The sequence below is a fragment of the Mixophyes fleayi genome, chromosome 6, assembly GCF_038048845.1.
Source record: "Mixophyes fleayi isolate aMixFle1 chromosome 6, aMixFle1.hap1, whole genome shotgun sequence".
In the NCBI taxonomy this organism is placed as follows: domain Eukaryota; kingdom Metazoa; phylum Chordata; class Amphibia; order Anura; family Limnodynastidae; genus Mixophyes; species Mixophyes fleayi.
The window spans coordinates 85,296,647-85,310,050 of NC_134407.1; the positions used below are offsets into that span (position 1 = coordinate 85,296,647).

The window sequence follows — 13,404 nt, forward strand, 5'->3', positions numbered from 1 at the left end:
CATTATTACTCTGCATTCCAGCATCCTGCTTACTGTGATCTTTCTCTACAAGTCTGGTAGCTAGCATAGTGCTGAATGTAATCTGGTAGGTAATATTACACAGTGTACTCAACATTTCATCACTCTTTAGAGTGACACACTGTGTCCCAGAGGATCTCCCAGCCTGTGCAGCTATAGGCTGACTTTTCTGCACTGATCTCTGGCAGCCAATCAGGCTGCACTACAGGACAGGAAATAGTGTTACTAGCCTTTAATAAACATATACTAAGAGATGCTCTGGGACATAGGCAGCAGAATGTGAATGATCCTGCTGTGATTGTCACACTGTTCATAAAATTTACAGCCCATTGCATTGCTGGGGAAGGTTTAAGAGACAGAGGAGGTGAAGGGTTCATGATGTCCACTAGCAATTCTTCAGGACTCAGTTGGTCCATTCCGATCCTACTCATAAAGCATTCTTTAGCATATTGCAAACATTTATTTTGCAGCCAAAAACAAAACAAAATAAGTAGGGATGTGCACCGGCCACTTTTGGTGTCTCGTGTTTTGGGTTCGGATTTGTTTTGCAAAACATCTGACGAAAGGTTTTGGTTCGGATTTAAGGTTTTGGATTCGGATTTATTTTGGAAAAAACATAAAAAGTGCTAAAAACCAGTTTTGTGGGTTTTTTTTTCACTCCTACGCTATTATTAACCTCAATAACATTCAATAACAATCATTTCCACTAATTTCCAGTCTATTCTGAACACCTCACAATATTGTTTTTAGGCCAAAAGGTTGCACCGAGGTAGCTTGAGCACATAATGCCAAAAAAAGAGGTACAAGATGGAATTGTTCTGGGCCCTCCCTCCCACCCCTCGCGAGATTCGACGCGAGACTTGGAAGACAGAGCCTCGTTTTCATTTTTTTGCCCGCCGGAAATATCCGAACAGTGCTCGGATCCCGTTCGGATCCGCACTGTTCGGGTGGGCTCGGATTAGCGGAATCCGAGCCCGCTCATCTCTAAAAATAAGTATAGGAGAGGAAAAAAAATTCGCTCATTTTTAGGGGCATATTCAATTCAGTGCAACATCCCATAAAAGCCCTGTGCATTGAAATTCTATGCCGTAGTTCAGGATGAAATCTCGCACAAGGCTCCTACAGGACCTCCTGCTGAACTGAATCATTAGAATAATCATGACAAATATAATACACAAAATATATTAGTCTTGTTCTCAACCATGGAGTTAACAGAAGTTAGAGGACCCAGTTGTTGCGAATAGTAAAGGGTTTGTGTATCATGCAGTCAAATTTTTTTGCCACAATTTCTGCATGGCAGCACACTTGTGTATTTATATGGTGGCCAGGTGTGAAATGATCAAAAAGACTCAACCTGTCTAAAAACGTTTATCTTTTTTCTTATTGTTTACAAGTAAATCTAGATAGGAAACAATTGCTTTATTTGTGTAAATTAGCTTTATGCCAATAGGCTACAGCGGCGGTTCCCAAAGTGTGCGCCGCGGCTCCCAGGGGTGCCGCGGCGCTGTCACTGGGGTGCCGCAGGCCAGCTAAAAAAATAAAAATAAAAAACAGAAACTTACCAATCCGCGCGGCGCCGGGACCCAGCAGACTCCTCACTCCCGCAGCTGTCACTGACGTCGATATTCAGTGACAGCTGCAGGAGAGAGGAGTCTGCTGGGTCCCGGCCCCGCGCGGATTGGTAAGTTTCTGTTATTTTATTTTTTTTTTATGGCTGGCGCGGGGCAGAGTGAGAGGATCGCGGCAGCAGAGGGGGACAGAGTGGCAGCAGAGGGGGACAGCGTGGCAGCAGAGGGGGACAGCGTGGCAGCAGAGGGGGACAGCGTGGCAGCGTGACAGAGGGCTGCAGAGGGGGGCAGCGTGACAGGGGGCTGCAGAGGGGGGGGCAGCTTGACAGAGGGCTGCAGAGGGGGGGCAGCTTGACAGAGGGCTGCGGAGGGGGGGGCAGCTTGACAGAGGGCTGCGGAGGGGGGGGGCAGCTTGACAGAGGGCTGCAGAGGGGGGGGGGCAGCTTGACAGAGGGCTGCAGAGGGGGGGGGCAGCTTGACAGAGGGCTGCAGAGGGGGGGGGCAGCTTGACAGAGGGCTACAGAGGGGGGGCAGCTTGACAGAGGGCTGCAGAGGGGGGGCAGCTTGACAGAGGGCTGCAGAGGGGGGGGGGGCAGCTTGACAGAGGGCTGCAGAGGGGGGGGGCAGCTTGACAGAGGGCTGCAGAGGGGGGGGGGCAGCTTGACAGAGGGCTGCAGAGGGGGGGGGGCAGCTTGACAGAGGGCTGCAGAGGGGGGGGCAGCTTGACAGAGGGCTGCAGAGGGGGGGGGCAGCTTGGCAGAGGGGGGGGCAGCTTGACAGAGGGCTGCAGAGGGGGGGGGGCAGCTTGACAGAGGGCTGCAGAGGGGGAAGCGTGACAGAGGGCTGCAGAGGGGGTAGCGTGACAGAGGGCTGCAGAGGGGGTAGCGTGACAGCAGAGGGGGACAGCAGGCAGCAGAGGGGGACAGCGTGACAGAGGCCAGCAGAGGGGGGCAGCGTGACAGAGGGCTGCAGAGGGGGGCAGCGTGACAGAGGGCTGCAGAGGGGGGCAGTGTGACAGAGGGCTGCAGAGTGTCTGGATGCAGAGGGGGCATTTTTGCATACAACTAAATAAGTATTTCTGTCCTGACCTAAATACTTATTACAATTTTTTGACCCAACTACTTCTAAAACAGGACTGCTCAATAATTATTTTGGAGGGGTGCCTTGAAAAAATTTGGAGACGCTAAGGGTGCCGCGAACTGCAAAAGTTTGGGAACCACTGGGCTACAGTATTAACTTAACCACTGTAGAACGAAACAGAGGAACCCAGATTTTGATTCCCCTTTCAACAGCACTAAAGGATTCAGGGTAAACTGGACCTAATAGAGCTACGTTTATTAAAGCTTACATGGAGGAAACAGTGCTAGCAAGCAGACACCAGCAGTGCTAGCAAGCAGAGACGTGCATGTCTCTCCCGCACTATATTGGGATGGCTCTTGTGATGTCACTGGGTTTCTACTACAAATAAGATAGCCCACATCGTTCACTTTGAACACGGTGTGCTGCAATCTGGATGTCACTCAGCTGTCAAAATAACTGTACAAGTTTAAAACAAGCTCTCTGTCGTTTTAATGTAGTGATTAGTCGACAAGTGGTTAGGAGTACTTTCTTATATTAAAAATTACATTTTAAAATATATATATATATATTATATATTCATACATTTATATAGCTACATCTACATTTGCAATAAAGGCCGGTAACCCAACAAAAGGCCAGGCATATTAAACTATCTGAGACATTACGCATTCTGTCTGAAACAGATGAAAAACAAATCAACCTCGACAGCTGTAACTTACACATCTCTGAAGGAACATTCAGCTGTGTGAAAATCAAAATGCCTCTTCCAAATTCCACGTTTAACTTCCAGGACGGCAAAAAACGCTAATCCACATGGTGCAATGTACCTAATCATCTGGTGAGGACACAACGCATACAAGTCACTGCAGTGAACAGTTCTCATGGCAAACACCTCTGCATTCTTGAGGAAACACCAATAAATAAGGTAGAGATATCCACAAAAGTGTGACCTAGCCTAAGAAAAGATGTAACATGTCTCCATTGCTTTAGTAGATGATCTGAGAGTATGTGTGGGTAGGTTTTTATTATATTATACAGTGGACTAAGTGGAAATTTAGAAGTGGTAGTATGAAAAATGCAAGTGAAGAAATTTCTATCCTATGGTCAGGCGTGGGCTGGCAGATTTCAGCCCGGGGGGCACACAGGCGGCCGCATCACGACACGCGATGCGGCCGCTTATATTCAGGCAGTAGAGCATCCGGGGGGCGGCCAGCCGCTGAGACAGAGCCCAGCCTGCCCCTGCTTATGGTCCATATAGACTTATATGAGAAGCCTGTGCAGTTATAGTACCACAACCAGCTTCTTCTTGACCTTGCTTTCACCACATGCTCTTATTTCTCAATCTCTTCTGCTGTCTACCTAAACCACTGTGGCACACAAGGAAGCAGATCTTTAACAGTGGTAGCCGTTTCACATGTAAATATACACGGCTCCCCATCTGCAACTTGTGTGCCTGGCAGTGACAGCACAGCAGTAAGGTGCAGTAACACTGCTATCACTACTAAGAGTTTGAAAAACAGCATTCTGTAGAACAAGACATGAGATCTGGTGTACCTAGCAGTCCAAAAAAACTGTCTGCACCTGGACAAGTTCTGTTACGATGCATGTGTAAATGCAATTATTTTTGCATTGTGGGAAAATACTGGCTGCTTTTATAGTAACTAACACACAAATAAATACCAGGCAGCTTTATTTTAAACACTGCAATTCAGAGTTAAGCTAGGACCCGTTTCCCTTTCAACTAGAAATCTACCTGAACATTTTAAATTTGCCTCCTGCAGTGAAAAATTTTCCACTTGCACTTTGCTACATCCAGCAAAAACTAATGTGAAGCCATGACATGGGTAGAAAGTTTTTCACAACATTATTTGTTCTTGATCCATACATTTCAATGTTTAAACGCATCATAAAGCCAAAGAGTGCTTGTAAAAAGATTTAAAATAAAAAAGGGCATACCAAATGCTCATTAAATCCATCTGCATTCGATATGCCTTTTAACTAATGTAAAAAATAAAATAAAAAAGACGCACGTGAAATATCAATATGCATGTGGTTTAGACCTCTTTTACAGAAGGGGATTACACCTACCTACCTAATAGGCTCTCTCCTGTATTGTATATGTTTTATATTTATTTATATTACACTCACCTATACCGTATATTTAAAGACAGCCAAAATGTAACACAAATAGATAAAATATATCAAAATCATTTCAGTGGTAACTGTCAAAAACCAGATTCTCTGAAGAAAGCATACAAAGTACAGATCTTGAATATAAACAACGTTATTATTCAGAGTTTCAGCACTGAAACAGACAAGGTGCAAACTGATGAACAGCCAATGCACAGATCCTCCGTGTAAGTCAGCTTTGCTAATCGTATAGGTCTGAGTATCAGTTCAGGTAGTCACAACACTTTTTTGCACAACAAAATGAGTACGAAAAATAAATAAATTACAAATAAAAAAATCGGCCTGGACACACACTAAACTTACAGTATATTTAAAAAACAATAGAGTGCAAAAATTAAAATATTACAAAATATAGCACAAAAACACTAGTCAATTTCTCAACAGAATTTTCAATAAACAAGGAATTTTATATATTCCATCAGCTTTCTTTATGCAACAAGTGACGTTATAAGATGCAAATTTTTTCAAATCTTTGAAGTAGTTATCAAGTCTTTTAAATGAAGAGACTTACTACTTCAAAGATATCAGTGTGGACACACCTATTCCAACGAGAGCAATAGGTGTTCTACAGAAAAGCATTTATATAGCTTTAGCAAACTGTGTGGTAACCTTTACTCAACTTTTACAGTGTTACCTACATAGTAATATCAGTTATACAAGTCTTTACTTCTAATCCTCACTGATTAACTGAGGATAAGAATTAACACATACAACATCTACTAGGATACCACATTCCATTAGCAAACTACACATTTACCAAGGTATTGCCTCTGAAACACAGATCAGGAGGGAAGGGAGGGATTCAAATACTAGCAAAGTGCCGCAGCGGCATCACTTGGTAACACCGTGTAGTAATTTGGTAATGATCTTCGCTCTTCTTTTGCTTGCGTAATTGATGGCAATATGCGCATAACCATAACCTTCAGGTTACTACAGAACATCGTAGCTAATTGAATCTTCCCAGGGAGTATGTTCCATTATCACTAAATTATTTTTCTTCAGATAATCAGAACTTATAGCATCTTACTTCTTAAGATGACTTCTTAAAGAGAGATATTTAAACACAATTTATTTATGTCTACAATAACTGCAGTGCACTAAATTGATGCAATACTAACCATAAGCAAACAATATTGTGTCAGACAGGTTTCCTTCTTCATCAATAGCAAGGAATATGGGGCACATCTGACAAAGTATTGCTAGGTTATATCCACTTTTAATAGAATACATACATACAATAACAAAAAACTCTGTAGACCATGTGCTCAGCCAAATTTGACTAGATTTACACTGCACTACATTGTCTCTAAGGTCAATTTCCCCCATATGCCATGTCTTCCCTGCCTCAAACGTGAGTGTGATATAAGAAAGAGCCAGTCTCATACTTACATGAGTGTCAAGCTCTACCAGCCCTTCTACTGTTTAAGCTTAGTCCTTCCTCACTTCCACACTCTCTTCTAGAGCTCCATGCTACACTGATCTGTCTGTTGAGTCTTATATCACAGTGGTCTCAGTGTATCCTGTTTCCAGCACGGAGCCTCTGTGCTTTTTTTTCTTTGCTACATTCGGTAAATTTAATATTATTTTACATGAACAACAGGGCTCTTGATTAATAAAAATACATTTGTTTTTAATAGGAGAGACCCTGAACCATGGGAGAAAACTAACTGTGCTCTTTAGGCAGGACTTTCACATTCAGATTAATGAGGATCAAATACAACAATAAAAACTGTTGTTCCAGGGTCTACTATTAGATCAGCTTGGTGAAAGGTTTCAGACCGGACTTTCATCATCATCAGTTATTTATGTAGCGCCACTAATTCCGCAGCACTGTACAGAGAACTCACTCAGATCAGGAGAGAGAGAGAGAGAGAGAGAAGAGAGAGAGAAGAGAGAGAAGAGAAGAGAAGAGAAGAGAAGAGAAGAGAAGAGAAGAGAAGAGAAGAGAAGAGAAGAGAAGAGAGAAGAAGAGAGAGAAGAGAGAGAGAGAGAGAGAGAGAGAGAGAGAGAGAGAGAGAGAGAGAGAGAGAGAGAGAGAGAGAGAGAGAGAGAGAGAGAGAGAGAGAGAGAGAGAGAGAGAGAGAGAGAGAGAGAGAGAGAGAGAGAGAGAGAGAGAGAGAGAGAGAGAGAGAGAGAGAGAGAGAGAGAGAGAGAGAGACTATGGCGAATTTGATATCAGCCAATTAACCTACTAGTATGTTTTTGGAGTGTGGGAGGAAACCGGAGCACCCGGAAGAAACCCACTTTGCTGAGGAGTCTCATTGCGCAAGGATCTTGTGGCGATTTGCATAGAATACAATCTCCCCTTTGAATTGCAAAGGTTGGCAGGTAACAGCATAGATGTGCAGATTGTGGTACTCTTCAAGCTGGATTTTCAATTTTTCATTACTAAATCCAATCAAATTGTGATCGTGATACAGTTACCAGGAATCCCTTAGCACAATATCAGGTCAGTTTAGCTGAATGTGACAAAATTGGTCAAGCCAATCACAATGTGTTAAGCAAGCTTTAGTCAAGACTGCAGCTAAACAGCTAGAGATACAAAAGCAAAAAAATAATAATAATTTAGCATTATATGCCCCAACAATATGTTTATGTTTATTTTAGTTATATTTGTTCTGTCTATTGCTACAATGCTTTGTGCTGTAAATTAATAATTAATCCTCAGGATGCATTTTCTTTTGCACATGAAAAGTATAGCAAACAGAGTATCATGCATATTAGCTGGACCTTTTAGATGCTTTTGGTTGTATTGTTGTAGAATATCACTAACACACACACATGCAGTCATTTTAATAAGCAAACATGCAAAACTTTACCTGGCTTCTTCTGTCTTATTTCCTGGCAAAAGGTGAAGAGTTAGCGTTGATAATCTCTGGCTTGCACTAGATTTTCCTGTTGCACCAGCTTCACTATGATCATTAGATGTTTCTTCATCCTTCACCCTGCAGCTCTCTTGCTCTTTTTCTCTAAACCAACAATCGGACTTTTTTTCAAGCTTCAATTTATCATTCATCTTCGTTTTCTCCATCTCATGCAGCTGCTCAATGTCAACTTCCATGGGTGACTCAGAATCACTTTCCCTGTCTTTTGGATGTTCACATGCAAAGTTTTCTTCATCTTCTAGGGTTGTTCCTAAATCCACACCTCCTTGATCTGAAAGTGGACCTTTTGACACACAGATCTCTAAACTCTTTTCTGGGCTTCCAGAATTAGGAGAAGGGGAGTCGCTAGTGAAAGGATCACTGGGTGGCGAATTTGTCGCTGAAAAGTTCCTTTCTACATCACTGCATGCCAAAGTATTGTCATCTAATGAAGACGTATGCGTTTTGTCATTTTCTGGATTGTTTAGATTGTGATCTTTAGTCTGAGTTCCTGTGCCTGAGGAGGCATCTACCTCCACACAATTCCTGTCTCCATCACATACGCTGGTCTTTCCGTCTGAGCTCATCTTGGTGGCTATATGGCTGTGATTGTGTTTACTATGACACCTGCATGACAACAAAAATTTGGATAACTTAACCCTACAGTGCTGAGAAACCTTTAACACTGTGGGATTTTCTCCAACACTTATCAATGTATTCTCCAAGGACACGTGATCAGTAAACACAAGGACAAGTAAAAGAGGAATGAGTAAAACAATGCTACTGTAAAAGCAATATAACATGGACATTTTGAGTTCCAGAAAACCTGATTTTAACCAATTGTTCCTATTATTGGCTTGCAATTTCAGTTTTATAAAAAAACACACACGTTATTTTTTATATATATATATGTGTGTGTATATATACATACATATACACACAGAATAATGTTCCTATGTAATCAATGAATGACAATAGTACAAACACAAGGCATAGTGAAATGCTTTGCAAGTCACATTATATAAATATGCTGCAGAACCAACATTAGTGCAATAATGCTTGTTTGCATATAAAATGAAGGAGAGTGTTCCAACCTGCGTTCATTATATTCCATTTACTGCATTAGGTTAGTCAGCAAACCCAATACTGAATGTGGCTGGGAATGAATGCAGAGAATATGTTTATCACTCTGAATTGTTCATTCTCCTAAAATGATTACAATTGCTATAATGATCCTATGAACAGAAATTTTATTACACCAACATTTCTTTTGCTTAAGTACATTTTAGGCTTTGCTTATTCACTGTAAAGTTGTAATATTTATTATTAATGTACACGAAAAATAATAATAACTAATGGACTACTTTAATGTAATAAAACATATAACCTGTACATCAGAATAACTTAATTGTAAAAAACAATGCTCAGTGTAGAGTTCCACTGCCAAACAACAAGTCCTCAGCCACCTTTACATTGGCCAACAACTTTAGACAGAGGGCAACTAATACTTCAAAAGAAAGGACAGAGAACTCGATCAGTTGATATAAAGCAAATCCTTACGTAATCCTTGACATATGTGCGCCAACGCAGACTTGTATCTGGCAGAACGGGGGAAGTAAGGGCCGTGCAAACGGAGCAGACTACAGTAAGTGTGTTCACGCAGATGCGGCTCATGCAGACCTGTAGAAGAAAATGTGGAGCCGGACGCATCTCGACATTTATATGGCTCTGCATATGGGCAGAAATGCACTATTCTGGCGTGTACTTCTTGTTTGAGTAATTTGTACCCAGTATGCGACCAACTCTGCATCTGGCCGTATAACTCCAATCAGACTTAAGCTGACAATTAGGAAGTGACGCTTCTTCAATAATTGACTAGGTTCTGAGTATTGTAGAGTAAATCAAAGGATCTAGCCCAGCTGTAGAACTAAATGCACCTTTCAGTGCAAATAAATTTGTTTTATATTTTTGAAAAGTATACAAGATATTTCATTTTATTTTACATATATGCTTTCAACAGTGAATCTGACTTTTTAAAAAAAGAAATAACTACAAAAAAATAAAAGTTAAACTGGTTCATGTAATATAAACTTTGAAGAAAACTAATCATCTATAAATAAAAGACTTGTAAAATTAATAAAATAAAAATAATTATATATTAATTCTGCCATGCTCCCATTCTAGTACAGCCAATATGGAGAGAATATCAGTCTGTGATGCTCCACATGTTATCATTTGCAATAACATTTTCAGCGTTCAGCCGATCACAAGACATTTTACTGACCACACTGTTAAAAAGCACATATTACTTTGTTTTGTATGGCTGCCATGAGCGACAGCATGTAGAGTATTAGGGAGAGTATTAGGGAGCTGTCTTAACTCTCTAATGGCTGGAAAAAGGCTGGGCTAGGATGGGGGTGTGGCTTTAATAAATATAACATGTTTTTCATAGTGTGATACATGTAACAAACAATATATATATATATATATATATATATATATATATATATATATATATATATATATATATATATATATATATATATTTCAATTTAGGTTGGTTGGTAGTTATAAAACCAAACCCTACATTATATAAACAGATTACTTTTACTTTCACTTGTTAGATAATGTGATTCATCAAGGTCAAACTTTGTGTTGCAAATAAGTTTTCTGAACTGTACTGATCAAGTTAAAAATTTGCTTAGATTGGCGAAAGAGTTTGTGAACAGTCAACAACATAAAATATAACACAAACAAACAACAAAAAAACAGATAAACAGATGAAATCTAGAGTATACCTGTTTGCATGTTAGGCTATTTTAATGGAAATACATAATGCTACCAGAAACTAAACAAACTGACATTCGCTAATCTAATAATGCAAAACGTGCAACATTTTACACCTTGCAGTCAGTGATTTCTACAACAGCCCTACACAAAAACTTGTTGGCAACATCTTCAGTGAAGGTTACAAAGTATACCTTACTGTAATTAACACCTTGACAAAGCTAGTTAATGTAGATATCATTAAATAACAAGTGTATGGGGAAGATAGCATTAGAAAATGGTTTCAACACAGATGAGAAAATACTTTACCTTTTAAGCTCTTCTGCTCTTCTGCTTTTATGTCCCAACCAAGAGTGGAGGGTCCTCTGTTTGAAAACTGTGAGATATGGTAAATTAGTCATTTCAAACAGACCCACCTTGGGCTACAGTTCTTTTCTCAAAGTAAATCACAAAAAATATATATTTTCAAGTTACTCTAACAGCAACAATACTGGTATTACAAAAGAATTACAAAAGAATTACTGCAAGAGTATGGAAAGTAACTGCACTAGAAAGACTACATGGGTCAGTGAAAGAAACAAAAACAGATAGGAAGAGACAGGTTCTGAACCAACAAGAACTTGCAAATGTAGCGATAAAATTCAGAAATGCCAGGAAACTTTGGGAGGCACTATATTTTGTAGGTTTTTATTTAAAACAGAAAAAAAAGAGAGTAATTCTGGGTACACACTACAGGTTTTTCACCAAATTACCGTGCCAATCACTTGATAAACGACTTACAGGTACGATATTGCATTAGTGTGTAAGTTCCCGCAATTATGTTTTATCGTACCAAAACACAATGTATCATTTGATTTGATTTTATAACCTGACTAAAAATCACAAGCAAATTCTGCAGTGTGTATGCACTCACGACCAGCAGTGTAGGCAGATCTCCATAGAGTTTACAGAGTCAAAATCTTTTCCGCAAATGGTAACGACAGATGAAGAGCACAGATCTGAAGGTAAATCGTGTATGTGCGTACACATAAATGGGCATGCTCATCGGGAATTTCAATCATTAGTAAAATCGTAACAGATATCTTGTTTTCATTTTCTGTAGTGTGTACCCAGCTTAAGTAAAGAAAAAAAAACAAGTATTTGTGTGCTATATGGAAAAAAAATAAAAAAAAAAAAATCGGACAGTAGTTTCCTTTAGTTTCCAACTAAATTTCCTTCAAATTATAAACTAATCTGCACACCTTGCATTGTAAAATGGTTTGCCCAAAAGGAAAAACTACTTCACAGAAAAGGTAGTGAATAAGTGGAATAGCCTCCCATCAAAGGTGGTGGATTCTAATACAGTACTCTAAATTGCTCTACTTACGGTAATTTAAACATGCTAGGGATAGACATAAGAATATCCTTATCCAAAGCACTAAGGATCAAATAGGGCTTGATGTTAGCATAGGTTAAAAAAAATGGTAAGACTAGATGGGCCAAGTGATTCTTATCTGCTGTCAAATTATATGCAGCAAATTTATTCCTGCTTTGCTTTCCTTAATGAATGAGGCCCATTGTGTTTTAAAGTACACTACATTTTCCCAAGCTCTTTTTTAGGTTAGCATCCTGACTGGTCAACTTAAAAGTATAGCAGTTACCAGTGTTATATTATTAATAGTTGTTTTTTTTGTTCTGTTTTTTAAGATCCAGCAAAAGTAACTACAATAGTAAATGAAGTATGCATTTCGCGAGCAGGGCATTTTGTACTAGGCAGAAGCAGTCACTGTGGTGGGTTTGAGCATCTTCTGAAATGGATAAACAGTCCCAATGTTACATAGAATATGTGGTCTGGTGCGCACTGTTACTGGTATAAGTCAGGAAGGTATACCGAAGTATGGGTACAGCCACCAACCCATCACACACGGAGAGTTAATAACTCAGTCAGTCCTGGGAAAAGGGAATTCAGAACAGAGTACCTGAGCAGCACACTAGGAGCCATGAATAGTGTGTATGTTAGAGAATTTAGACTGTAAGCTCCAATGGGGCAGGGACTGATGTGAATGAGTTCTCTGTACAGCGCTGCGGAATTAGTGGCACTATATAAATAACTGATGATGATGAGTAGCGGCTTATCATCATCATTTATATAGCACCACTAATTCTGCAGCGCTGTACAGAGAACTCATTCACATCAGTCCCTGCCCCATCGGATCTTACAATCTAAATTCCCTAAAAAAAACACAGACAGGGAGACTAGGGTCAATTTGATAGCAGCCAATTAACCTACCAGTATGTTTTTGGAGTGTGGGAGGAAACTGGAGCACCCGGAGGAAACCCACGCAAACATGGGGAAAACATACAAACTTCACACAGATAAGGCCATAGTCGGGAATTGAACTTATGATCCCAGTGCTGTGAGGCAGAAGTGTTAACCACTTAGCCACCGTGCTGCCCAGAAACAATAGTGTGCTGTCACAATGAGTGAAAGGGAATAAAGCCATGTCACAATGACTGACACAAGCTGCGCGGGTGCTGTGATGCACGTAATTACGGCTATGAACGTGGAAGTGATTGGACACAGTAAAATAGGTTCACCTCTGTTCCCCACTGTGCTGTTGGGGCCCCGGCTTCCCGGGAAGACCCTCTCTAACTCAGGCCCTTCGGTGACTCGCTCCGATCCCTGGATGCGGATTCTCTTGCTGAGGGGTTCTTCCACTGCGTCCACCCCAGATCCCGCACTCATTGCTCCGCACACGGCACCGAGGAGTGTCTGGTCATCCTAAACCGGCACGTCATTCTCCCCAAGAACACAAACTACCAAGCGACTCTTTCTTCGCTTCCTGGAAATACAAAACTTTTGCTCCACTCCCTACGCCTTACGCATGCTCAGTACATGACATACGCCTGCGTAAATG

General features: G+C 40.7%; 1 protein-coding gene across 1 annotated transcript in view; it reads right to left on the reverse strand.

Moving 5' to 3' along the window:
- Positions 1–13,394, reverse strand: part of PARG (poly(ADP-ribose) glycohydrolase) — a 100,440-nt gene extending 87,046 nt beyond the window's left edge. The window contains exons 1-3 of the mRNA XM_075217000.1: positions 13,085–13,394; positions 10,817–10,883; positions 7,676–8,347 (exon numbers count right to left, since the gene is read on the reverse strand). Of these exons, the coding sequence (XP_075073101.1) occupies positions 7,676–8,347; positions 10,817–10,883; positions 13,085–13,232 (887 nt within the window). The 5' untranslated portion in view covers positions 13,233–13,394. The remainder of the gene's footprint in view (positions 1–7,675; positions 8,348–10,816; positions 10,884–13,084) is intronic.
- Between the last annotated feature and the right edge of the window lie 10 nt (positions 13,395–13,404).